This window comes from Phalangium opilio, unplaced genomic scaffold, assembly GCF_054372755.1.
Source record: "Phalangium opilio isolate 3A_F unplaced genomic scaffold, DU_Popi_V2 ptg000089l_1, whole genome shotgun sequence".
In the NCBI taxonomy this organism is placed as follows: Eukaryota; Metazoa; Arthropoda; class Arachnida; order Opiliones; family Phalangiidae; genus Phalangium; species Phalangium opilio.
In genome coordinates this window covers 8906528-8933798 of record NW_028324194.1, presented here as the reverse complement: position 1 = coordinate 8933798, position 27271 = coordinate 8906528, and the positions used below count along the sequence as shown (strand labels likewise).

Genomic DNA, 27271 nt, shown 5'->3' with positions numbered 1-27271 from the left:
AATAATGTTTATCCACCCGCCAATGCCACTTTACAGTCCCTTTAAAGGATTTGCTTTATTTAAATACCTAGAATTGATATCTTTCTCTAAACCGTTGATACGCAAAACGGATATCGTCATGACTCGTAGACAGGGTAAGACTAAGAACAAAATTCATGAGTTAGGAGTCGACAGACATTCCTTTTCTGTACAGTTAATTATTTATATCAAACATTGAACCTTCGAATAAATACAGGGTAAGTGAACGCGGTAATTAAGGATTCATTAAAGCACACCATAAAATCTGATAGCTCAAAGGGTTAAATTAATTTCAATAAATTGTTTAAGACAACACTGTTGATGGTCCTGTGAATTTTTACAACTCTTGATCGGTTAGTATAATAATCCACTTAATATTAATATGAAAAATGTAAAGTGCTTATACCTAATAGTGAATAATTACTCAAATTGTAAGTGCTTCTCGTGTGCCTTGATATTTAAAGTTACTATTATATCTTAAAGACCGACTTCCATCGAAAAGAGTTCTAGCGAACTGAAAGCCGAGCATCGAGACTAACAATGGAGCGACCGTGCCGATTTTGTAATCCCCGCTGGGGTAAAAGATGGAAGGGTTCTAGCTAACTGAAAGCCGTGCAATGTGGTGGTTCTAGCGGACTGAAGATACACAATAGAGAATTTCCTTCAGGGGAAAGCAAAAATTCGAGAGGAAATAAATTTAAGTATTTCTATTGTTCATCTTCAGTTCGCTAGAACCACATTGCTCGGCTTTCAGTTAGCGAGAACCCTTCCAACTTTTGACACAGCGGGGCTTCGAAAATCGGCACGGTCGCTCCATTGTTAGCCTCGATGCTCGGTTTTCAGTTCGCTAGAACCCTTTTCGCTTTAAGTCGGTCTTTAATTCGTATAAATTGATTAAAACAATTATATGTCAGCATTATCATTTCGACAAGGGTTAACATCATCCAAATATATCTGTTTAAGTTTAAATCCGCTTCTTAAATACGAATAGAAGATATTAAAATAAGGGTTAAATTAATTTTAATAAAAAGTTGAAGGTTAAAGTATTGACGGTCTCGTGAATATTTACAACTGTTGATCAGTTAGTATAATTGGATTCAACATTATTAGATTCCGTTGAATTTTTTTTAAACTGTGCTTTATAGTTAAAAGGACAAACGATGATGATATCATGATACAATTACAAACATTTTTGATTATGTTACACAATCCTTGGGCATAATATATGTATCTGATTTTCGTTGGATGTGATATTTTTAGCAATTACAATCATGGTTAAATTACGGATATTTACAGTGAAAGTCCAATAAGACAAAAAATATTTTTTAAAAATTGCTTTTGGACTTTTCCAATTATTTTAGTTTAGTGTTCAATTTCTTCGAAATAGAATTTTACCATTTATTGTATTTCTAAGACAGTCTACATATCCAATAAGAAACATCTGTCGGTGATTTATGTTGCGACGAAACTAATGGATCATAAAATGGCTTCTAGAGATAAGACAAAAACCTTACTCTAATACCTATTAGCCTATTAGGCATTTCATTCTATTCAAAAACTACGCTTAATTTTTCCGATTTTTATCTAGCGAAAAAATTGCCCTTAATGAAATATTTACTAGATCTAATACTGCGACATGGAACTGAAAGTATGAGTGAATAGCCCCTCGATAGTATTAAAAAATAAATCCCGTAACCCACATGAAACTATTAACATTTTTAGTGAATAAACCCTCGACAAACTCCGAACGAGTGAATACTTTCTATTTCTAGGTCTTTTAAGTAGCGTAATTCGATTTGACTGTTAAGTTTGAAAAGGGGAATCGAAAGGTAAGTTTCTTAAGAAAGTGTTTTAGATCTAATATTTCTCAACACAATGAATATTTAAACGGATTTTTAAAGCCCACATACTAACAAATATTGGGATCAGCGAGCGTTGTCTAACCTGACTACATAATGAACTGATCATTCAGAGTTCTTGGGTTAATTTTCTTCTTCTCCTTTCTTTTGATCATGCGAGCTGACAAAATCTCCAGAGCCACAACGACGCAAGAGACGACTAAACCCTTGAGCCAGAATTCGAAAGGCAGAGAGACAGTACTGAGGTCTAACGACTTGACTTTCGGTTCGGGTTTTTTCCAAGTAACGAGGTCCAACCGCCACTCCGATTCAGGCGACGTCCAGCGACGGAATTGGTGTTCCGTGTTAAATAACACACTGAAATTTGGCTAATTTAATTTCTGAAACTTAATAAATTTAGAATAGCGGAACTAACACTTTTCGAAGAAGTTCAATCTTCGCGGTGTTGTTCATGAGGCTTGAAAGAGGCAGGTATCTGAATTCGGAGTACGGCGGTTCTTGTTTAACGTGAACCGACTTGGAGTAAAGCCATTTGTTTGTTGTTGGGAAACTGTCCAAGTTAACTTTAAAGGACATTTCAGGGAGGATGTAGGCTCCTCGCACTTCGTCCAATAATTTCACAATACATTTGGTGTTAATAGGAACTGGTATCGGATCCGGAACCCCCTTAGGCAAGGTATTTTTCTTTACCTGTCCAATAAGCGAACATTAAAAAAGAGTAAATAGAGGACCTACACAAGATAACACTTTACCCATTGGTGGTAAAAAACTTCTTCAAATGAATACTTAAGGAAATAACCTTGTAGCTTCGGTCCATTGCCATCTTTAGTAAAAATATCCATAAACTTATCCAGGGTTATGTAGTTTATTTCAGAAAATTGACCTCGCATGGTGGCGCCAACATATGCGAGGATCACAGTAGACGCTAATAACCAAGCTGCCAAAGTTATTTCTTCAAACGGTTTCCCTTGTTTTTTCCTCGGATAAGCTGAAAAATATTGTAAAGTGAGTGTACAAAATGGGAAATTTTTAATGCATTTAGCGAAAAGTTAAAAAACTGTCATTAATTAGATTTTTTCAAAGCCCTCGTCTCCCTTCGGATAGGGTTTTTTTGTTTCGCAACTTCTCGTTTGAAAGGTTTTTAATTACCAGATTAACGCCGCTTTATCAAAAGTTACTACTTGAGTAAATATCGCGATTCAATAAGGTTCAAGAAGTTATTACATTTTTTTATAACATGAAAACCTAAAAATTTACCTTCATAGAAAAGTGTTGATATCAAGTTCCAGACATTGTCGAAAGAATTAGTGACGATTTTGGTGATAACATTTGGTAATTTTGGCCTTGTTCGTTTTAAATTTGCCAAATACAAGTGGACAGATTTTCGTAGCGACAAAGAACAAGCGGTGATGGCAATGGAAACCACCAAGAGAAATACGGTCTGTTTTGAAATAAAAATGTGCGACAGAATATTTCTATCACTTACGAGTTAATTGAAATATTAGTCATCCAATTTGTTCATAAGCTTACATTGCCTTCCATTTCTAATACTTGAGATACTTTTTTAATTTCCTGTTCTGGTTTCGAAGAAACTGTAACGACGTTTTCGCAATAGAAAAAACTTGGGTAAAACTTCGTTGTAAAATCATTGTAATGAAAACGCGCATCTTTCACCATCCAATACATATCTATAACCTGAAATTTTGAATTGAGATATGTATAACGTACACGGAAAGATGAATGAGATTTAATTGTTGCTAATTTTCAACTTTTTTTACGAAATGGAAGTAGAATTTCAAATCTACACGTGAGATTTTAAACGTACATTAGGCCATTGCTTGTAAACTTCGTTTCTTATTTCGCAAAATCTTATGACGAAATTTCTAAAAAGAAATTGCAATATTTTTTAATAGTAGATCAACTTCGTACTTTGTAAATTTCCCCAACCCCAATATGAATAATGTTAAAAATATAACTACATTAATTGCATTTTGGCTATTACGTATACTTAAACGCAGCTCCACTTAAAATCTGAAGCAAATTGGTTTCTAGCCAAAATTATATTGTACCAAACAGATTCGGTGCAATTGAACATCTTTTCCAGCTAATAATCAAATAGTAAGTTTCGCTAACTAGTAACGTGCTTATAATTATAGGTGTGCGAATAGCACTTTTTGGGAATCGAACCGGATACCGAATACCAAAAAAATTTCCTTATCAAATACCGAATCGAATAGTTTATTCCAAATCTATTACCGAATAGTTCGGCTTTGGTAAATTTTTTACTAGCCGATTAATCGCGAATAGTTGAGCCTATTATTCGCGAATAGTTAACCCTAATACTCACGGTTACTAGGCTTAACTATTCGTGATTAATCGGGTAGTAACCCTAATATTCGCAAAGAGTTAATACAAAGCAAGGAGAAAAACATTTAGAACCTTCTAAATTTCAAAATACCTCTCCTCATTGGTGGCCAAGTATTTCTTTAAAATTTCCTAGCCTCCTAGGCACTTTTGGTAGTTTTTGATGGGAGACCAAAAAAAAAATTGGGATGATAATTTTTAAAATAAGGTGGGTCTATCTAGTGCCAAGGACCTAAATTTACGGTAGTCGAACTTTAACCGAATAGTCAGTTCGGTATTCGGTATTCGTATTGAATAGTGAAAATGGGCTTATCGAATACCGGATCGAAATATTCGGTTCGGTGTTCGATCAAATTATTCGATTGAAACGGTTAACCGCACACCTCTACTTATAATACTCTCCCAAAGCTTGCCTTTAAGGAAGTAAATGATAATATCAAAAGTACACATATTAAACAAATAGTGTCGATCAGTTAGGTGAAAGGGTTCCCAATTTCCTACTACCAAAAGTAATATAAGAAACCTCCCTACGGGAGGAAAGTGTACAAAGGCGAATTTTTCCCGATACATCCTCGTACCGCGAATGTCCCCGCGCACTTATACGGCCGTAAACAAAGTTTAAACAAGTTGGGAAAACCAAAATATTACCTCTCCGAGGAGGACTACTTACAAACTTACTAACCCAGATATGGAAATGTTTCTTTTTTTAAGAACAAATACTGAAGTTAAAATTTATCAAATATTAAAGCAGTATACAAAGCATAGCAAATATACTGTAAATCAGACGACATTTTACATCCAATAAGGATATACTTGTACACATTAAATTCATCCGATGGGGGAAAAACGGGAAATGAAGAGCTAAAACTTTGGAGGGATATTACCTTTACGTTTTTGTAAAGTCCCAATTTTCTACTCCTCAACTGTATACCCTCTATGTTCAAAGCCATATTCACAACAGGGTTGCCATGTAAACACTATCCTCTCGTTTCACCTCAACGATTTTCTTAGTTTGTCAACATGACTGTTAACGTTACATAACACCAAAGCTTATTTGTGGCTACACACACTGAAAGTAAATGCGTACCATAAAAAGCATGAAAACACGAAGCTATAATTCGATTACGAAACGTTTACCGGTGAGATCTGTCGTCATAGCTTTTCTCCGGTCATCGGTGTTTTAAAAATGACGCTAGCGCAATAAAGCGTGCAAGGTACCAAGGCTTAACAAAAATTGTATGATAACATATTCAAAGAGATAGATAACAACAACTTTTATAATTAAAATTAGAAAGTAACATGTATCTTAAAATTCTCGCGTGATCAACTGGTTTCACGCCAATTAAATAGCTATAGTCCCATCAGAATCAGCAAGACCTATTTGTATTAATTCCTCCATGTTTTTTCGCCAAGCTGAGAACTACGCGTTTTACGTCACGTTTTCCAAAAACCCGACTATTTTCTTTGAAGACCGCCCTGGCTCAGCGCTGAGCACCGTGACGTCTAAGTCTAAAACAAAATCCCGTCCTGTAGGACACTGCTAACAGCGCTGAGCTCTGCTGAACGCGGCCCAGGTATCCACCATGATTATATAATCTAAGCCTAATTATTTAATAGTGTATTAACTTTCGGCTCACTCTGAACCGTTAATGTCTCTGCATTACAGAAACGCAAACCAAACCCAAGCGTTTACTTTTAGGTTCACTAGGCCTATTGACAAATAACAAATCAATTGACCAACATCGTTGCGTTCTTCTTGAACTGACAATAGAAAGGATTATGCTATAAACAGATGTAGTATAGCTTAAGTAATATATAAACATCCATTTCAAATAACAATATTAAAAAACATCCTTGGAATATCAAAATGAAATAGAGCTTTAAAGCTACAAAAGTATTATATGCATCGTAATTACGAAAAAGATTTCCACATATTCACTTTATATTATGGAAAAAGTGAATATTAAGGTTCTGTAGGATTTCTTAACACATCAAAACAAAGCGAACTGCTAACTCGGCGCACTAGTGTGACAACGGACAGACACACACAGACAGAAAAAATAGACTGCTTTTTAACTCTTTCCGTATTAATTTTGAGTTGAGAAACAAGATTATCTTAAATATTAAAATAAATATAATTAATATTAAATATTTTCTTCGTTAGTTGTTCGCCTTATTGAGCGTTACATCGTCTTGATAAAGAACAATTAAACATTCTTGAGAGACTTGACTAATATTGGCGTTTAAAATTAAGCATACGCCGGTTGCTTCACCTTAGTCAAATAGGTAGTATATAAGGATTTCGAATCGCAGCTATGGATAAGAACAGCGCAATTGCGTGAACCTTTGGTGGAAGCCCCGCCATTGGGAGGCCGGACGTTTCTCGTAACCCTGGCCGATCGCCGCGTATGTCTTAACCTTAAGGATGATGATGGAGTAGAAGCCAGGTGTGCAGACTGGTGTCCATGTGGGATGGACAAAAACAATGACCAGAAGGTGGTGGTGTAGAAGCCAGGTGTGCAGACTGGTGTCCATGTGGGATGGACAAAAACAATGACCAGAAGATGGTGGTGTAGAAGCCAGGTGTGCAGACTGGTGTCCATGTGAAATGGACAAAAACAAAGACCAGAAGATGGTGGTGTAGAAGCCAGGTGTACAGACTGGTGTCCATGTGGGTTGGACAAAGCAAAGACCAGAAGATAGTGGTGTTAGAAGCCAGTAAGTACAGACTGGTGTCTATGTGGGATAGACAAAAACAACGCCCAGAAGATGGTGGTGTTAGAAGCCAATGAATACAGATTGGTGTTCATGTGGAATGGACAATTGACTAGTCAGATGAAATAATAGTGACTAGTTGAATTGTGGATAGCCTCAAGTTTTGAATTTTCCGGGAACTGTGATTGCGGTCCGGAAATAGCGAACACATTTGCTTCGATTCGGAAACTGCGAACGCGGTCCCCTGGGGTGTAAGTCAATAACAACAGACAGACACACACACACACACACACACACACACACACACAGACACGTCGAAATTAGAACCTCTCCGTGACATACGTCACTCGGAGAGGTAAAAATAGGGCTGGGCCGCGTAGAGCGTAGGAATACATTCTCTGATCTCGCGATTGCGTCGGCTGCTTAAGTTTGTCAATTTCACAAACTCATTGTAATTTTAAACTTTTCCAATGAAATTATTCATGCAGTATTTTTAGATTTTGATGATAATCAATCATTAATAGACAGGCAGTGACTAGATTATAGGATTTTCATAGGTCTTTGCATAAAATTTGAATTAAACCCTTACCTTGCCAAGGTATATGACTAACAGTATACATAGATAGATTTTAAAATGGTGTTATTATCTATCGCGAAATTTTATTCTTGTATTCATCATTTTCATCTTCTTGGCTTCACAACGAACTAGATTTTCGTTTCGAAATAACCGTATGTGAATATTTATTAGTAAAATCAGGAATCATCTGTTTCTTACGACAGACGGCTAAGCAGACTACACTAGTTTGAAGCGCTTTTTCCCGCTCTTTTTCCTCTTTCCTTTTCCAACGACCATATCGAAGGACTACCGTACCTTGTCAATGAGCAATAGTGTCTGAATATGGTATTTGGCGGTTCGAGGATGTCTCGCGTGTTTTAACGTTATGCCTTTGGCGTCTTGTATACTTCCCTCCCTTAGGGAGGTTTCTTATATTACTTCTGCTACTACCTAATTTCCTGCTATTGGTTTTTACAGAAATACATAGATTTACTACTTGGAATCCTTAAGAGGCCATTTAATGGGCCTAGGTGTCTGACTGAAAGGGGAGGAGGTGTAGTCACCGTCACGGTTGACGCCACTCCCGAGTCCCGCGACCTATAGCCGCGGTGAACCCGAATGTAAACATGATACGTCGTCTGAACAAGTAGACCAAGGATTCCGTTTCTAAACAAGACGGCCCCGGCCAGATTAGAGCCCCATCGTTTGTAAGGCTCCAGCAATCAAGAACGTTTTACCTGTGAAACATCCGACCCCAAAGATACAAATTCAGAAGTATCCGACCCCAAAGATACAAATTCAGAAGTATCCGACCCCAAGGATACAATTTCAGAAGTATCCGACCCCAAAGATACAAATTCAGAATATTAATCGTTATTTTAAGAATTAAAGTCGCCACTTCCACTTTAATGAAGTCTGGTGTAGTATACGACCCCAAAGATACAAATTCAGAAGTATCCGACCCCAAAGATACAAATTCAGAAGTATCCGACCCCAAAGATACAATTTCAGAAGTATCCGACCCCAAAGATACAAATTCAGAATATTAATCGTTATTTTAAGAATTAAAGTCGCCACTTCCACTTTTATGAAGTCTGGTGGAGTATACGACCCCAAAGATACAAATTCAGAAGTATCCGACCCCAAAGATACAAATTCAGAAGTATCCGACCCCAAAGATACAAATTCAGAAGTATCCGACCCCAAAGATACAAATTCAGAAGTATCCGACCCCAAAGATACAAATTCAGAAGTATCCGACCCCAAAGATACAAATTCAGAAGTATCCGACCCCAAAGATACAAATTCAGAAGTATCCGACCCCAAAGATACAAATTCAGAAGTATCCGACCCCAAAGATACAAATTCAGAAGTATCCGACCCCAAAGATACAAATTCAGAAGTATCCGACCCCAAAGATACAAATTCAGAAGTATCCGACCCCAAAGATACAAATTCAGAAGTATCCGACCCCAAAGATACAAATTCAGAAGTATCCGACCCCAAAGATACAAATAAAAGGAAATAAATATAAAAACCCCAAATATTTAAATTCATAAGTATCCGACCCCAAAGATACAAATAAAAGGAAATAAATATAAAAACCCCACCCCACATCACCCCGACATTTTAGAGATAAGAATAAATAATAAAAATACCCCAAAGATACAAATTCAGAATATTAATCGTTATTTTAAGAATTAAAGTCGCCACTTCCACTTTAATGGCAAAGTCTGGTGGAGTATACGACCCCAAAGATACAAATTCAGAAGTATCCGACCCCAAAGATACAATTTCAGAAGTATCCGACCCCAAAGATACAATTTCAGAAGTATCCGACCCCAAAGATACAAATTCAGAAGTATCCGACCCCAAAGATACAAATTCAGAAGTATCCGACCCCAAAGATACAAATAAAAGGAAATAAATATAAAAACCCCAAACATTTAAATTCATAAGTATCCGACCCCAAAGATACAAATAAAAGGAAATAAGTATAACAAGACGGCCCCGGCCAGATTAGAGCCCCATCGTTTGTAAGGCTCCAGCAATCAAGAACGTTTTACTTATGAATAAAAACCCCAAACCTACAAATTCATAAGTATCCGACCCCACAGATAAAAATTCAAAAGTTTCCGACCCCTCAGATTAAGAGGTACCCCACCCCACATCAACCCGACATTTTAGAGATAAGAATAAATAATAAAAATTACAAATTCAGAAGTATCCGACCCGAAAGATACAAATTCAGAAGTATCCGACCCGAAAGATACAAATTCAGAAGTATCCGACCCGAAAGATACAAATTCAGAAGTATCCGACCCGAAAGATACAAATTCAGAAGTATCCGACCCGAAAGATACAAATTCAGAAGTATCCGACCCGAAAGATACAAATTCAGAAGTATCCGACCCGAAAGATACAAATTCAGAAGTATCCGACCCGAAAGATACAAATTCAGAAGTATCCGACCCGAAAGATACAAATTCAGAAGTATCCGACCCGAAAGATACAAATTCAGAAGTATCCGACCCGAAAGATACAATGATCAAACGCATAACGCTCATTTAACACTATGTTAGCTCTATCTAAACCCTCATTTGGATTAACCGCCAAAACGTTCCAGTCATGACGATAGCTACCGAACGAGAACGAAACACATGAGGAGCGCGGTAGGAAACGGGGAAAATCGTTATCTATTTAATTAGCACATACATAAAAATAAAATAAATATAAAAACCCCAAACATACAAATTCATAAGTATCCGACCCCACAGATAAAAATTCAAAAGTTTCCGACCCCTCAGATTAAGAGGTACCCCACCCCACATCAACCCGACATTTTAGAGATAAGAATAAATAATAAAAAACTCGAAGTTTTTATCAACTCTCTATGGTTCAGTTAGTAGAATGTCTGCCTGTTGCGCCAGCGTCCCGGGTTCGAATCCCGGGTCTCACCTGAAAATTTTTTAATTATAATAAAATCTCTAACCGAGCCCAGTAACCCCTATGGGTGGTTTGTGGTAATATAAAGTTCCTTTTAAGCTAAAATCTGACGATAACGAAGCGACAACCCCGGCCACTACTACTACTACTACTACTACTACTACTACTACTACTACGGACGACGGCTCGGGTCAAACTAAGAGCCTATCGTATACTACGATGTGGCTAAAAAAAAGGCGAGACTTGCTTTCCGTTAAAAACTCGATATTACTATTCTCACTGGGTGGAGTAAAAATTTAATTACTTCCACTCTTCACCAAAGCTATACAAAAACAAAACATCAGTATCCCTATGCAAAGGCTTAGGGTTTAAGGGGAGGTAACGTCATCTTTTCTCGAAATTATTATAGCATTCGTTTTCAATACTGAATTTCGATCTACACTAACTTCTAAATCCTCGACTTTAGTTACAGTTAAGCTAGATTCCCACTCGACTGAAAAAACTCGGCGGAAATCACGCAGCCGACGGTAGAAATTTTAACTTACGCCAGCGTCCAGCGGTAGACCGTTCACACTACGACTTAATTTTGAGTTCGACAGTAGATATTTTTGGGTCACGTGACAGATGAGTGTTTTTCACAACATCTATTTCGCACTCTGAATTGGTATATTTGTCCCCTTGTCGTTAAGATCGTACAAGAAGGAATATTTTCTAACCTCCTCAATATAGTCTTCCTTTTTAACATCTAATCTCTTTTTAATTTCATTAGTTTAATTTCTCTCTCTTGGTGGCATGTTTCCGCTAAGCCTTGGTCAACCGTAAATAAAAATGGCGGCTATCAATCGATCTCGCGTATGTTATGACGTATTCACCGGTATAATTTCATTGGCTGAGACACCGGCGTAACGCCGAACACGACCGAAAAAATAGAACACAACTGACGCCCGACTGAACGGAAATTCCGTCGGGCTCGGCGTAAAGAATTTTCGGTCGAACCCCTTTCTGCCGGGTTTCCGTCGTGCTTTCCGTCGAGTGGGAATCTAGCTTTAGAGAAATTTCCGCCTCAAAAACGTCGTTAACGTCAAACTGTTCCAAGTTCTCGCACTTTCCGACCATTTCGGAGCCGAAACTGATGCAGACGACAGCTTAAAAGGTCATGATCTCGATCTGTCCCACACATTCGCATAACCAATGAGACGCGAGGAAGGAGGAGCAGGTGGTTTAAAAGTTTTTGGCGCTTCCCCTCATAGTCAATCAGATATTTGTGTGGGGTCTATGGCCTCTTAAAGATTCCAAGTACTAAATCTATGTATTCCTGGTTTTTATGATAGGAATAATTAAAAGCAGCTAGGTACATGCTTTCTCTAGCGAACTCCTGCCATAAATTGACAAGTGTATTTTACTTTTTGGTTATGTAATCGAATATCTCGTTTCTTCCTCCCCAAACATCAGCAATTCCGCTCTGAAATATTTAGATTTAAAGGATTTAAATGAACTCGTTAGAAACTTAAAGACAGTCGCATGCCGAGCTTTTTAATAAGTTTCGCTAATGGAGGAAACTTAGTTTCTGGGATCTGTGACTTCCAATTAATTGACAAAAATTCCCTTGGGAAATTTTTGTTTAACGTGAAGTAATAAACAAGTAAATTAATGCTTACCTCGAAGGTGAACACTGAAATTAAGGATCCATTAAACCCCAAATTTCTGGTTTAAATAAAAACAAGAAATATTATTTTTCTAAACTTTAAATGAGTATTGTTACTTCGTGGTTTTTTTTTAATTAAAATTTTAAAACGGGAGCTTTCATAACGTGGTCCCTTTTCAACCTTTATTCCCTCCACAATGATTAAATGAAGTTAATTATTGTGAACGGATTAATTTAAATAATTTTTAAAATAAACCCTTGATCAGAATTTTAATATTTATGAAATTATGAAAGAGTGGCTGGAATTATTGAGTACCTGTCGTTGGCGTAATTGACACATGGAACTGTCATTGTTCCGAGGTCCTAAAACGTGGAAATCATTACGAATTATCATGGAAAAGAAATTATTATTTGTTTTTAACTTGCCAAAGTGTATGGTGCACTTTTAATCATTTCGAATTAATTTTGTCTCGAAAACTACTCTTAAGTAAAATAATAGTATAAATCTACACTTAAATCCGGTTCAGACAATTTAATATAAATTTAATTCTATCAGTCTAATTCTTCAACAAATTTTAGAGAAGTAATTCAAACTCTTTAATTTCAATGCAGCTTTCTGAAACCGTTTTCCTCTCTGAACGTGCGCACTCGATGTGCCTCAAAAAGTTTAACATTCGCGTTTCCAACTCATTTGTTCGACGCGTAGTTGAGTCATAAGTAACGTAACAAGACTAAGAATGAAATTCAAATACAGAAATATTTGGTAGTGTTTTCAAATGAAACGTGATTTCCATTGTCAAAACCTTCGAAGAAGTGACCAATTGCGAAGCCGAGTTATAAACACGAATGTGTAATATGGCTTTAGAGTTGCAGTTGGGAAGTAATATAACAGCATTGGAGTGGGTGTATTGAAAGGGTGATACTTACTGTTATTATGATACAAATTGCGCGGTATTCCTTATAAAATGACTGTCACGCTCCTATTACCTTTGTTATATTCTCGATTTTTAATTATCATTGTTTCTCATTATTACGAAAACGAAAATTCGATAAACGCAACGCAGAGTCATGAATAATTTTGCGAAACAGTCCCCCAAGACCGGCTGCAAACCGTTTTCACTGTAATACAAAAGAGCTCGATCTCCATTGTGAAGACCAAGTTTTACTTTTCAAGTTAAAATGCACCAGTAGCAACTCATCAATTTGGTTTAACTTTATTGTCTTCTTAAAAACGTTCAGTTTTGGTTTACAAGGCGTTCAGTCAATCCTTACAAAGGAGGACCATAGTCACAACGCTAAGTGTTAAAAACATATTACCCAGGTTCTTTTTTGGTTGTGCCGCTTTCGGAGGTCCTTGGTTGGAGACTAACTTTTAACCTTATTTAAATTAGAAGACATGACGATAGATCAAAAACTCTTTGACTTTTATTAACATAAAAATTAAACATAAATTATAATGGTGTCTGAACCACGCGGTTCAGCAAACGTGACGACTACATTCTAACTGTGAATGCGACTGCTCTAACACAACAAAAAATTTCTCTTTTATTCCTTCCCAGTGGGATGCTAACTCCTTTCCGCAAAAGGGGGAAGGGTGGCAACCGGAAAGATCTAGATGTTTGGGGTTAAGGTTGTTACGCGACGGCAGTGGACTGAGCATAAACCAGAGGTTTGAAATTTTTGGCTTCCGTACACTGTCGTCTGCAACGGTAGGCCTAAACCGTTGCAATATCGTATATATATATATATATATATATATATATATATATATATATATATATATATATATATCGGACGTACTACTGTGGTCAACGTGCTCCTTGCTGAAGTTGCCCGTTGGTCGGTTTTTCAATCGATTTTTTTAGCACACTTAATTTTAGGCACATTTTTTTACCTAAAACTGCCCTCATCTTGTACTAGTCGGAAAACATTGATTCTATCCCTTTCATCAAATTCATTGGGATTATACACTCGACAACCTAAACTAGAAAAAAAAATTCGTCGAATGAGCCTTGTGAACTAACCAAAATCACGGACGCCTAGAAAATATTTTCCGCAAGCTACCTCTGAAAAAAACGGCACGGCACGTCGATTTCCCAGTGAAAACCAGCCTTAACAACGTAGGAAATCACACGAAGCCTTCGTGTGATATATGGCAAACGAGGTATATTTGTAATATCGTAACTAAGACCAGAATTGTTTCCAAAGTAAAAACGCACAAATGCGAGAGTGAATCAAGAGGCAGTATAATTCCCAGCCTTTCTAAATCGATTAATAGATTTACCTATCAAGCTGTACTTAAAATCATTCGCCACACTGTCTCTTTAACACGCCTTGCAGATTTACTCTTGATAAAAGTAATTTAGGCTTTTTCGAATAGAAACATTAGTGGAATAAATAGCACGCTCATTACTTACAAATGATTTTACCCTTAAATATAATCTATATTTATACATATAATCAAGACCAGACCAAACCGCTTTTCCGCTGAAACTATAGTTTTCCACGAGCGTTACTCTTAAATTGCAGGATCAAATTAAGAAAGTTCGCAATATGTCCTTGAATATATCGCAAAAATGATTTTTACCTCTCCGAGTGACGTATGTCACGGAGAGGTTCTAATTTCGACGTGTCTGTCTGTCTGTCTGTTGTTACAACCACGTGACCGCGTTCGCAGTTTGCAAATCGGAGCAAACGTGTTCTCAATTTCCGGAAATTTCGAAAATTGTTTTACACTTACAGGCTATTACTCCATTGCCTGTCTAATACCACTACCCTCCGGTCTTTGTCCATCCCACATGGACACCAGTCTGTACACACTGGCTTCTAATCACCACCGACATCTGCTCTTTGTCCATCCCACATGTACGCCAGCCTGCACACACTGGCTTCTAAGCACCTCCAACTTCTGCTCTTTGTCCATCCCACATGGACACCAGTCTGTACACACTGGCTTCTAATCACCACCGACATTTGTTCTTTGTCCATCCCACATGGACGCCAGTATGTACACCTGGCTTCTAACACCACCATCTTCAGGTCTTTGTTTTTTTCCATCCCACATGGACACCAGTCTGTACACCTGGTTTCTACTCCATCATCATCCTTAAGGTTAAGACGTACGCGGCGATCGGCTAGGGTTACGAGAAACGTCTAGCCTCCCAATGGCGGGGCTTCCACCAAAGTTTCACGCAATTGCGCTGTTCTTACCTATAGCTGCGATTCGAAACCTTTATATACTACCTAATTGAATAAGGCGAAGCAACCGGCGTATGCTTCATTTCAAACGCCAATATTAGTCAAGTCTCTCAAGAATGTTTAATTGTTCTTTTTTTAAACGATGTAACGTTCAATAAGGCGAATAACTAACGAAGAAAATATAAAATATTAATTATATTTATTACCTCTCCGAGTGACGTATGTCACGGAGGGGTTCTAATTTCGACGTGTGTGTCTGTGTGTGTGTGTGTGTCTGTCTGTCTGTGTGTGTGTCTGTTGTTACACCCACGTGACCGCGTTCGCAGTTTCCAAATCGGAGCAAACGTGTTCGCCATTTCCGAACTGCTTTCACAGTCACGGAAATGGCTCCTCTACTTGAGCTCTCACACCACCATCTTCTGGTCTTTGTCCATCCCACACGGACACCAGTCTGTACTTACTGGCTTCTAATCACCACCATCTTCTGGTCTTCGTCCATCCCACATGGACACCAGTCTGTACATACTGGCTTCTAATCACCACCATCTTCTGGTCTTCGTCCATTCCACTTGGACACCAGTCTGTACATACTGGCATCTATTCACCACCATCTTTTGGTCTTCGTCCATCGCACATGGACACCAGTCTGTACATACTGGCTTCTAATCACCACCATCTTTTGGTCTTCGTCCATCCATGGATGAAAAAAAACTAACAGGGATAAATCAAACTCGTAGACTTTACATTACTAAGAGGGAAACACGTTTGTTACCAACAAGGCTGCCAGATTTGATTTCGATTTTATTTTTTTAGCTCATTTACCGATTCAAATTCGGAAGTAGATTTATAGAAATTTTGCCATCTCGTGGTAACCTCGGGAACTTTAATTTATAAATGTCGATTCCAACTTTAGACGTTTGAGAATCTTCGTATGATTTGTTAGGGTTGGTAACTTGCATACGCTATATTCAACGTTTTAAAGCTAAAGTTTCGAAACTTTTCTAGTCATTTAAAGTTTTTTTTTTAATTTCAACAGAAAAATAGCTCTGCGAATAATAGTAGACTTGAAAACTACACTAAGCCTTGACTAGGTATCAGCGGAATCCCGATTCCCGAGCCGCCGTCGGCTAAGCTCCCCGTAGCCGCGGGAATAGAAAACATTCCTCGTAAAAAACAGATACACGGCGTCTTAAATAGGCCAAGCAAAAGCTACCCAGATTGATAAGATCTTCGTGCCTTACTCCCAAATAATCTTTCGTATTGTGAATAGTTTTAACTAAAGAATATTTCAGACACTATACTCAATATTTATAGTAGTTCCCTAATTCCAACAGAAAAATAGCTCTGCGAATTATAGTAGACTCGACGAAAACTACACTAAGCCTTGGCTAGGTATCAGCGGTATCCCGATTCCCGAGCCGCCGCGGCTGAGCTCGCCGTAACCGCGAGAACAGCAAACATTCCCGGTTACGAATCGATTACGTGGGTACAAAAAGCAGACGAAACAACAACCGACTTGACCCCGTGATTGAATCGGTAAATTGAATGTTTCCGGTTCTTATAATTTCGGCCGCGAGGGTGGGTTTCGAACAAACATTTTACCGCCGTGATTTATCCCTGTTAGTTTTTTTTCATCCATGGTCCATCCCACATGGACACCAGTCTGTATATACTGGCTACTAATCACCACCATCTTCTGGTCTTCGTCCATTCCACTTGGACACCAGTCTGTACACCTGGCTTCTACTCCATCGTCATCGTTGGGTTTAAGACATTCGCGGCGATCAGCTAGGGTTACGAGAAACGTCTAGCCTCCCTAAGGTGGGATCGCCACCGAATGTTTTCGCAATTGCGGTTGTTCTTGCTTTTAGCTGTAGTTCGACACCCTTATATACTACCTATTTGAGTAAGGCGAAGCAACCGGCGTATGCTTCATTATTAGTCAAGTCTCTCAAGAATGTTTAATTGTTCTTTTTTAAAACGATGTAACGTTCAATAAGGCGAATAACTAACGAAGAAAATATTAAATATTAATTATATTTATTTTAATATTTAAGATAATCTTGTTTCTCAATTCAAAATTAATACGGAAAGAGCTAAAAAGCAGTCTATGTTTTTGTCTGTGTGTCCGTCCGTTGTTACACTAGTGCGCTGCGTTAGAAGTTCGTTTTGTTTTGATGTGTAAAGAAATCCTACAGAACCATAATATTCCCTTTATCCATAATATAAAGTGAATATGTGGAAATATTTTTCGTAATTATGATGCATTTAGTACTTTTGTAGCTTTAAAGCTCTGTTTCATTTTGATATTCCAAAGATTTTTTTTTTATATTTTTATTTGAAATGGCTGTTTATATATTACTTAAGCTATACTACATCTGTATATAGAATAATCCTTGGTTTAGTAATTTCATGAAGAAAGCTAAGATCTAGACTCCGGCTGGTATATCTAGTATTACCCGCAATAGGCTTAGTGAAATATATAGAGTAAATAATTGAGGCCTGAGGTGAAGTAAATTAAGGGTTTTGATTTTCGTGTCTGAAATGAAAAGACATCAACGGTTCAGAGTGAGCCGAAAGTTAAATACACTCTTAAATAATCAGGTTAAGATTTTATAATAGAAGAAAAGATCATGGTGGTAATTAGATTAGTAGGGCAAAGCTACAGAGTTTTTATTCTCTTTATGGTGCGCATTGACTATCAGTGCGTCTAGCTACAATTTAGCTTTGGTATTAACATGGTTAACACTCATGTTGGCAAACTAAGAATATTGTTGAGGTGAGACGAGACGATAGTGTTTACACTGCTAACCAGTTGTGAATGTAGCTTTCAGAATATAGGGTAAGCAGCTGAAGCATAGACTTCATTTCCTGTTCTTTTTGCCATTAACTGATTTCCATGTGTCCAAGATTTATCCTTATTGGATGTAAAATGTCGTCTGCTTTACTGTATATTCGCTATGCTTGGAATACTGCTTCAATATTTCGTAAATTTTTACTTCAAACAAGCTGGTAAAACCAAAATATTACCTCTCCGAGTCAAGGGGTCTACTACTACAAAGTTATTTACCTAGATATGGAATTATTTCTCTTTTTTGAAGTAAAAATTCAAAATTCATACGAAAGTAAGACGCCCTTACACGTAGCTAATGCGAAAACCTTTATTTGCGTGGCTTGTTCATATTGTTATCGGAAGACTCATGTCGCTTTCCCACACAAAAAATAAATTTTATCTTTGTCAATCTCCCTGAGCGGGTTTTGCAGAGCGTCATTGGCACTAGCTTCGATTGGTACAGCTCGCCCCAACAGATTAATTTGAAAATGTTCAATACTGCGCGAACCCTTTGGTTTCTGCTCTGCGGATTGTACTTGTCCTGTTCGATATGTGTGGGTACAAGTAGCCAAGTACCGGATCAAAAACTACTTGTGATTTTGTTGGACGGATTTCGATGGGATTATCAAGATCTGGATAAGACCTTGTTGGGATTTCCGAGGATGGAGAGATTGGGAGTTCGGGCCGAATACGTCACTCCCATTTTTCCCTCAACGTCGTATCCTAATTGGTACACCATAGTCACTGGTAAGTTTCAATAATTAATCCCTTGAGGAAAGCTAGGTTCACACTTACCCGCGAGTCTGTTCGTAAGTAGTTTACCCAACAACCCTCTTCAACAACAGTTCGGAGCGATTTCAACAGCCTCGTTGTGAAATACAATTGAAACTAGAAAACAGCTTATGAAATCCGTTTCTTCAAGAAACCATAGCGTTTGTAATTAGTTTCTCAATTATCAGATTTGTTCACACTTAATTTTTTAAAGCGCGTTTAAAATGCAATCGCTTTTAACTGGCTTCCCCTGTAAGTGTAAACATGGTTTTAATTACGCGTAATTAGCCTAGATTTAATTTGAACCACTACGTTAATGACTTCCTATTGTCTTAGTGAAATGTGTCGTATCTAGTGTTTTTAAACATTGTGTAGCCCAAAGCAAGGCCAATTATGTTCACTTGTCTTCTTTAGAATTACAAAATAAATGAAAGAACATTTGTTCGTTAATTTTTTGCCCAAGCGATTGCCGCTGCCATCTAGGGATTATTTAAATCTAATGATTGAAATTACATGTCACGGTTATATTTTGCCGTGTAGGATTGTACGCTGAAAGTCACGGTATTGTTGGCAACTACATGTACGATCCTGACCGCAAAGCTCGTTTCGTCATGGAAGATACGCCACCTTTAGAATTCTGGTGGAACCAAGCGGAGCCCATTTGGACCACGACTCAAAAGAAAGGAATGAACACGGCCGCCCTCTGGTGGGACGGATGCCAAATACCGCACGATAACATTACACCTAGAATTTGTACCGCCTACAAAAACCCCAATGGCTGGAAAACTCTGGACCAGGACGTGTCCGACGCCTTACTGGTCAGTCTCAGAAGGTTTCAGAGAAACGAAACCCAGTTTGAATTGGTGTACCACGAGAAGGTCGACCACGTTGGTGAGAATGTTCATTCGAATATTTGTAATCTAACTTAGGCACGAGGACGTGCTGATGGGGTTTTTAACAGACTGCTGGAAACAGGGCAGAGTTTTCAATGTCGATGCACATACGCAAAAAAATAGTTTTTACAACCAATCCCAAGGAATAGGTTTTGAATTAAACTATGCTTATTTAGGGGCTATTCATAAAGCTATAATATTATGGGTCTAGAACTAGAATATTTTTAATATGCTAAATGGATGGGAGTTCGCCTCTGTCCCAAGCTTCAACAAGGACTCAAGCGTACTTCCCCTATAGTGTTAGTGATGTAACAAACGCGTAGGTAGTATGGTCAAATTCGGTACTTCATGAATTGTAAACGCCTTTTCAGACAATACAACCTTTGACTCAACTAGATGGTCAAAACGTTGAGTCAGCACAAATTGGTCAGTGATCAATTTATAATTTTGCGCTTCAACTTGTTCAACGTCTGTTCACACATCTCAACTAGTTTACTTAACCCGAGTTGACTCACTCAAATGAGTCAAAAATTTCAATCATCTGAATAGGTCTTTACGGTGCATAAAAAATACACACAATTCACAAGATAAGGCTAGAATTTAGACCTATAAAGTTTCATGCGCTTTAACGTTAGTTGTCTGTGTTTGGGATACTAAAAAATTATTTCAATCTTAATTTTAGTTCTTTGCAAGACTATATAAAGCAAACATCGAAATTATTAGTTTTTAGCATTAATGTGTAGCCTACAAATTAACGCCAGAAACTAAACTAAATACTCTTTTCGTATGTTTTAGGGCACAGTAAAGGCGTTCATTCCGTCGAACGACTTGAAGCAGTCCGCGGCGCTGATAAAATTATCAATACACTTTTGGATAATATCGAATGTTTCAACTTAGCAGATCAAGTAGGCCTCATTTAAAACTATCGAAACGCTCTTTCAACCCTCAATAAGATAAAGAACCCTTGTTGAACTAAAATGTCCCATACTTCCTTGTAATGCACTCTTGATTTAATTTGTTGGGGATTAAAATAATTTACTCTTGTGTTTCACAAAGGGCGCGTTGCGACACATAAAAGTGACGTGAGATTCTCAGCGAACTTTTAAATTTCAAGTCAAAATTTTTCTCTGAAAATCACGTTTAACAATGTGTCATGTATTTACATTGGGGCAAAAGATGTGTCGCAGCTCCTTAATCTTTCAGAAGTGATTAAGCAAAATGTTCGTTAACTTTCCCTCCATAGGATTAACAGGGGTTATTTATTGTAAATTTTGAAGCCTAATATCTCCGGTTCTATTGGAGATAGGGGATTGTCCTTTGAGGATAATATTGTCCTATTTTTCCCATTCCCAACGATACCAAAAAACTTGGGGTTACATTTATTATTGGCCGAGTAATTAAGCTTATCACTGCACTCTAATGGCTCCCATTGATAACTATGAATAAGCAATGTATTTTCGACCTTAGGTTAACTTGATGATTGTGTCGGACCACGGTATGGCCGATTCGTCTCGATTTAAAATGGTCAATTTCACCAACTCTTACGATCCGTGTGACATCTTGTACATCGTACAAGAAATGACGTACGTCATGATCGAACCTAAACCGGGTCGCGAAATGAAAGTCATGAATGATTTGACGCGAGCCAACATCGAAGGAGTCGACATTTACAACAAAAGCACCATTCCCGAATTTTATCATATTAAAAATAACAAAAGAACCTATTCAATTTTGATCGAAGCCAGATATGGATATTACGTTTTCAATGTGAAATTCATTTTATTGTTTCTTTAAATATTGCGATTTGTTTTTAAATTGAAGTGCTAATTTTTTTGCAGACGTACACTTTTGAACCAACGCCACCCGGCATAAGTGGGCCGCCTAAATTTGGGAGTCACGGCTATAATCCTTACTCGACAAGAGATATGAGAGCCATATTCTACGCTATTGGTCCAGGTAAGATCATCGTCTTCTGTGTATTGGGTGTAATTTGTCGCGAATTTAGCAACGTTTCCCCTGGGTCAGTTAAGGATTAAACGGTGTCGGGAATTTTACCACGCTATCTGGGGCTAACCCTCTCATGGGGTGGGTAGAAATCGTAGGGGTCTGTGCTTGAGATACAAGTGGCCCCTTCTGTCTAGATTTTTTGTCACCGCTGCATCTTCTAGTCTGTAATGACTGAATACTCTGTTGTTATTGATGCTAGGTAGTCACGGGAATTGGTTAAATTCTTCACCCTTTCTATTTCAGCCTTCAAGAAAGGTTACCGAAGTCGACCCCTGGAAATGGTGGATCATTACAACACCATGTGTCACGTCCTGGGCATTGGTCCTTTACCCAATAACGGATCGTGGGATCGGGTCAGAGATATGTTCGTCTCTCCCGAGAAGACCGAGACCCAATCGGCCCCCGGAAATGCTTAACAACTCTTCGCCTTCCAATCTTGGGTTGTCGTCGTGCATATGTCAGAATTAATCTCAATTGGATTTAAATTAGAGTTCTAAGTTAGAAAATATACTTTCCCAATAGGACATATTATGAAAAGAATTTTTCGCTTCCGTGACAGCCTCCATGATTCAATGTCAGAACTTTAGTTTAAATCTCTTCATTTGCTCAAACACTAATTTTCAAATTATTTGTGACATCGACCTTCGTAATGCTGACGAAACTACGGCGTAAGAGACCAGAAAATGTTTAGTGAACGACTTTTGAACAAAGTGACAAGTCCTATTTTAGCATTAGGTCGGATCTCTACGGACCTCATGGTGACATTATTAACTCTATGTGACAATTTCTATTTGTAGAAATATCACAACGCCTTAGTGAAATGATTGACCCATTCAAATTTTAATTCACAAAAGTGTGACGAATTTTGGAAAGCATTTCTTACCAAGTATTAAGTTTTTATCACTGAAATAGAATTTCCATTCTTTTCTTATAATATTGAATTAAAATAATCTTAAGTAATAGTGTTTAGTGGAAAGGAAATGAAAATGACCTTCAAAACGTGTAAATATTTGACCAATGTGGTCGTATTTTAATAATAAACTTGACGACGTTGGCGCCAACAAATCTGGGAAGTTAACAAACAAACAAACAAACAATCAATTAATTAAACAGTATCAAGATAATTTTCAAATGTCATAAAAAAAACTGTAAGGTGATATGATTCGTCGATCTTAATTACAGAACGGAAGTGCTGCTCCATAATTACAGCTTACAATCTTGGAAAGAACCTATTTCGGCATTGGAAAAACCCGTTTCTCTGTAGAGGTTAAGGTCTCTTCTAAGATTGTAAGCTGGCATTAATGATTATAGAAATTCAATGTGACTGAAAGAGTTTCATCGTAAATAAGTTAAAACATCGAATTGAGTTTAGCCGTAACTTGGGCTAAAAAATTTAGTGAGTTTATTTAGTGGTCAATTATCAGGGAGTAGGCGTTACTTGAGTTTTCTCTTAATCACCTTGAAGGCCGACATCCAACGAAGATGGTTCAAGGTTCATAAAGAACCACGTGACGCGACATTTGACCTGGGATGTAGTTAGGTCACGTGGGGGGGTAAAGGAGGCAACGTAGTGGGTTTCAAGTTTTGTCCATGTACAAAGGGAAAACAATGTATTTCCGTCTAAATTCATAGTTTTTATTCACCTTGCGACAAGGTAAGAGTTGACAATCCATAATTCGTAGTATTCATTCATATCCATGGACTGAACTGCCTTCATTTTTGGTGGAACCAGGGATAGATTTAATTTTAGAAGTAGGAATGGAGAACGGAGTACTGTGGGCGCGCGTCAAAGTCTCGGACCCCCTTCCACGGAACGGAGAGGGGAGTTAAGAAAGAAGAGGCGGGAGGGTCATAGCGACAGAGGTAAAAAGGAATTACGGGTATTTTTCGCCGTCCCCGTCAGCAACGTCATCAAAACGTAGTTTAAAACTGAGCCAATAAGATAATTTAAAATTTTCGTTACGTGTTGGAGGGAGGGGCGCTATAATGGGCTATGAGTCGCGCTGAAGTAAATACTAACCTTTCTCCATTCCTACTTCTAAAATTAAATCTATCCCTGGTGGAAAGCAACTCGAACAACACTTATACTTCGATTACTCCGCGTTTAGTTTGACCTGAACTCTTTTCGTTGGACGAGGGCCTTTGAAGGGACTATAGATGGTTTACACACATGGAGGATTCATACCATTTACACCAGGAAGGCGGGCTACTTTGGAAGACCAAAACCCGTCTGCTTTTGTCCTCCAGGTAGCCCGGCATTCTGGTGTAAATGGTATGAATCCTCCATGTGTGTAAACCATCTAATGGTTATTGAAAAAAATCCTTAAAAAGTTTGATTTCCTCTGCTTGTAATGGTTTTAGTTTCCAAAGACAAAAGAAACCACTTGGAGAAGCAAACTTTTGTTGTCGGGTCTGAGGATCATTTTAAATCTAACGGCTATCTAGGAACACGTAACGCGGTTGAATTAATTAATATAATTCCAGGATGACGTCATTGTGTTCATAAGTTCATAGTTTATCTCGGGGCTTTTGGTTTCACGCGTGATTAGAATGTTAACTTTTGTAACGCGAACGAGACCACCACGATCATTTGCGAAAACCAGAAAAATGGAGTTAGGGTGGGGGCGCCATTTGGATCAGGTACCGAGGCACTGGCCTCGTCCGCTTGTAAGGCGCCCGTTTCACTCATTCCAACAAAACCGGAAACGCGAGACCACGATCCGTTGTTCGGTAAGGGTTCAATGTCCATAAGGTGGCAGATCAGGTTGTAATGGTCCACCATATTGATGGGAGGTGAGACGTAACCTTTCTTGATGGCTGGTAAAGAAGAAAGGTCAAGAGTTCAAGAATTGACCCTGGTTTCAAATGTCGGGGTAAAATAGAGTCTGGTGTTTGAGCATCTTATTGTCTTAAGGCGGAACCGAATGTTCCGCGGCTTCCGCCCATGAGTTTATAAGATATGTTCCATAAGTGTATGCTTCGTAATGCTACTGGGAGACTTACAGCTCGAGCTAGTTCGAGAATAACAAATGAGAATTGAAGTCCTACACTCGGTGGTTAAGTTTGCAGGACTTCCATCTAGGTCCTATTTAGTCTCTGCATTACTAAGCCCCCTTTGATAGCAGAGCCTCACCAGCAGTCTGGGAAATAAGGATATTTTTTAAACTAGTCCTTGGGACCAGTGACCCCCCTAGCGTCCTAAATAATAAACTGGTCTCCGGACTGGTCCCAGCCTTTGTTCTCCAATAGATTTGCAATTAATAAACTGGTCCCGAGGACCAGTAACCCCCCTAGCGTCCTAAATAATAAACTGGTCTCCGGACTGGTCCCAGCCTTTGTTCTCCAATAGATTTGCAATTAATAAACTGGTCCCGAGGACCAGTAACCCCCACTTCTTGAATTAAAAAACTAGTCCAAGCAATTAATAAACTGGTTTTGGACCAGAGGAAGTGTGCTGTTTCCCAGCCTGCTCACCAGGCGTGTGTCGCTTTACCTCGAATCTATGACCTACGTCACTCACTTCATGAAAAGCTCTGAGTAACCAGTGACGAACTTATGGAACATGTCTTATCAAGGCTCTATTTGTTTCAATGGTTTTGGGGGGATGGTTTTTTGTAACTTACAAGGTCCGATAGCGTAGAAAATGGTCCTCATGTTATGGGCTTTTTCAGGCTCGTATCCGTGGTAACCCTTAAAAATTCGGGAGTAGTTTGGTTTCATCTTCGTAGTATCGCTTATCTGGAACATACAAAAAATATTTGTTAAAATATCAGTCATTGTCATTTCTTAAAAAGGCAGTATCGGTACGTTCCCAAGACACTATTTTTACAATGTAATTCACGTATGTTTGTCATGTCTTAAAGCGGTGACGGTCTTCTGACGTTTAACAATATCCTCGCTTACCTCCTATTGCAGTGATGATAGATTTCTTAAGGATGGTTCATCTTATAGAGTGCTGTCAGAAGCGCCGGTGTGACGTCACCCATGCTGTTTTCCCATAAAGAAAAAACGGTAACTGTCATGGCCGCCCATTGCTAAAGGCAGACTCATGACGTTTAACCTTGGATCTGACGTCACAACTGACAGCACTCTATAGGTATTATCAGAAGGGGATAATAGATGAAGGATGACACTCCTTATCCTCTTAATACTTTAGTTACGTTACATGTGAATTTTATTACTGTTTGGTACAAACCTTAGCAATCAACCCACAAACCATGACAAGGGACAAAAATCCATAAGGACACCTTTGCAAATAGTTAAGCAGCGCTAATAGAGTAATGATGAGGGAACTATTTATCGCTTATGTGATTCGGTTTAGTAACCTTGTACACTCCAAATGTAAAATTACCCCACTTTTTGGGACACTTCTCTCTCTTCGAGAGACTCTAAGAAAAGCTGGGTTAGAGAGAAATCATCAACATATTCCATCGAGTGGCATACTAAAAGTTATTACGTTGCTTATGGTACGAAACGAGTTAAGCCGAGCGTAATCAATTTTTTAAGTCTACTAAAATTGTAGTGATAAAAAATATAGTCTTCTTGTTTAAAAACTAATATGCGTGTTATTTTAGTCTAATTTGAATTCGGCTTTTTACATTTAGCCTTTGACCTTTTTTGGAGACGGAGAACCAAGGGGGGTACAATTTATTTTCTAGAATAATTTTTGAAGCTCAGTTCGTGTTTGCGCCTGGAGGTGATAACATCAGCAGTTACCTTCTTAAATTAGGGTTTAAAACGCTAAGTTTTCGGGAAGCTCTGTCAACTAACGGATATCCGTGGAGCTAGACTACATGCCTATATGGTAATTATTACAGTTTCTAATATTTTAATATGGTTAAATACGGAATGTACTTGGAAGGTTGGTACTGATAGTCACTCAGCCTGTTCACCAACGTCTTAGCTTCATTGCTAACCCCCTAATTATCTAATCTTTTTCAAAACTTAAACAAAAGGTTAGTTTCTTAAGAACGTAACAAGTAACATTACCTTAGCTACTAGTATTTTCAGGGACACTACATGTTTAAAGAGGGATGAGCAGCTCTTTCCACGTACATTCATACGCACATGTGGCAGAGGGTTAGTTTAACGGGAGTCTAAAACGCGCGCCGTCTAGCTTGTTTTTCCCCTTTTCAAGGACAAATTGAAGTCGTATCCCGAGTATTCTTCCCCCATTTTGTTGCGTCCCACCGGACCTAAGCCGTTCCACAGTTAGCGCGCCCCTATTTCTCTCAGATTTCACATCTTCCCCCCTTGATTTGACCTTGAATGGTACTAAAAATTAGGAATGAGGTAGACCGTGGTCCTACTGCGCATGACCCACCTTTAACGCTTCCGCAATTTCCCTCTCACTTCGAATCCCTCTTACTTAAACATCTAGTATCTCTGGTCAAACTTCATGGCTACATATTTTTTACTATACACAGTTTACACGCAAGGAGGATTCATACCATTTGCACATGGAGA

General features: G+C 38.3%; 3 protein-coding genes across 3 annotated transcripts in view; 1 reads left to right on the top strand and 2 right to left on the bottom strand.

Moving 5' to 3' along the window:
• Positions 1 to 1091: 1091 nt before the first annotated feature.
• On the bottom strand, positions 1092 to 3437 carry LOC149647420 (uncharacterized). Its single transcript, XM_089849748.1, has 4 exons — positions 3135 to 3437; positions 2630 to 2865; positions 2293 to 2567; positions 1092 to 2234 (listed from the first exon to the last, which is right to left on the bottom strand). Exons 2-4 carry the CDS (start codon positions 2765 to 2767, stop codon positions 1967 to 1969), a joined length of 681 nt encoding a protein of 226 aa, XP_089705874.1. The 5' UTR covers positions 2768 to 2865; positions 3135 to 3437; the 3' UTR covers positions 1092 to 1966.
• Positions 3438 to 12958: 9521 nt separating this feature from the next.
• Positions 12959 to 22870, top strand: LOC149647419 (glycerophosphocholine cholinephosphodiesterase ENPP6-like). The gene is made up of 8 exons (XM_089850292.1): positions 12959 to 12983; positions 14228 to 14460; positions 18554 to 18881; positions 19446 to 19796; positions 20594 to 20703; positions 21266 to 21565; positions 21637 to 21754; positions 22049 to 22870. The coding sequence occupies exons 1-8, from the start codon at positions 12959 to 12961 to the stop codon at positions 22219 to 22221; spliced, it is 1638 nt and encodes a 545-aa protein (XP_089706418.1). The 3' UTR covers positions 22222 to 22870.
• LOC149647418 (glycerophosphocholine cholinephosphodiesterase ENPP6-like) overlaps positions 22802 to 27271 on the bottom strand; it is a 25839-nt gene continuing 21369 nt past the window's right edge. The window contains exons 7-8 of the mRNA XM_089850253.1: positions 25429 to 25543; positions 22802 to 24622 (exon numbers count right to left, since the gene is read on the bottom strand). Coding sequence (XP_089706379.1) covers positions 24351 to 24622; positions 25429 to 25543 — 387 coding nt within the window. The 3' untranslated portion in view covers positions 22802 to 24350. The remainder of the gene's footprint in view (positions 24623 to 25428; positions 25544 to 27271) is intronic.

Coding starts and splice junctions, on each gene's coding strand:
- LOC149647420 (XM_089849748.1), bottom strand. CDS start 2,767: ATGCGAGGTCAATTTTCTGAAATAAACTACATAACCCTGGATAAGTTT. Junction 2,568..2,629: donor AAGTTTTTTACCACCAATGG/GTAAAGTGTTAT, acceptor CTTATTGGACAG/GTAAAGAAAAATACCTTGCC. Junction 2,235..2,292: donor ATTGAACTTCTTCGAAAAGT/GTTAGTTCCGCT, acceptor GCCAAATTTCAG/TGTGTTATTTAACACGGAAC.
- LOC149647419 (XM_089850292.1), top strand. CDS start 12,959: ATGGCTTTAGAGTTGCAGTTGGGAA. Junction 19,797..20,593: donor CGAGAAGGTCGACCACGTTG/GTGAGAATGTTC, acceptor CGTATGTTTTAG/GGCACAGTAAAGGCGTTCAT. Junction 21,755..22,048: donor ATTCTACGCTATTGGTCCAG/GTAAGATCATCG, acceptor TTTCTATTTCAG/CCTTCAAGAAAGGTTACCGA.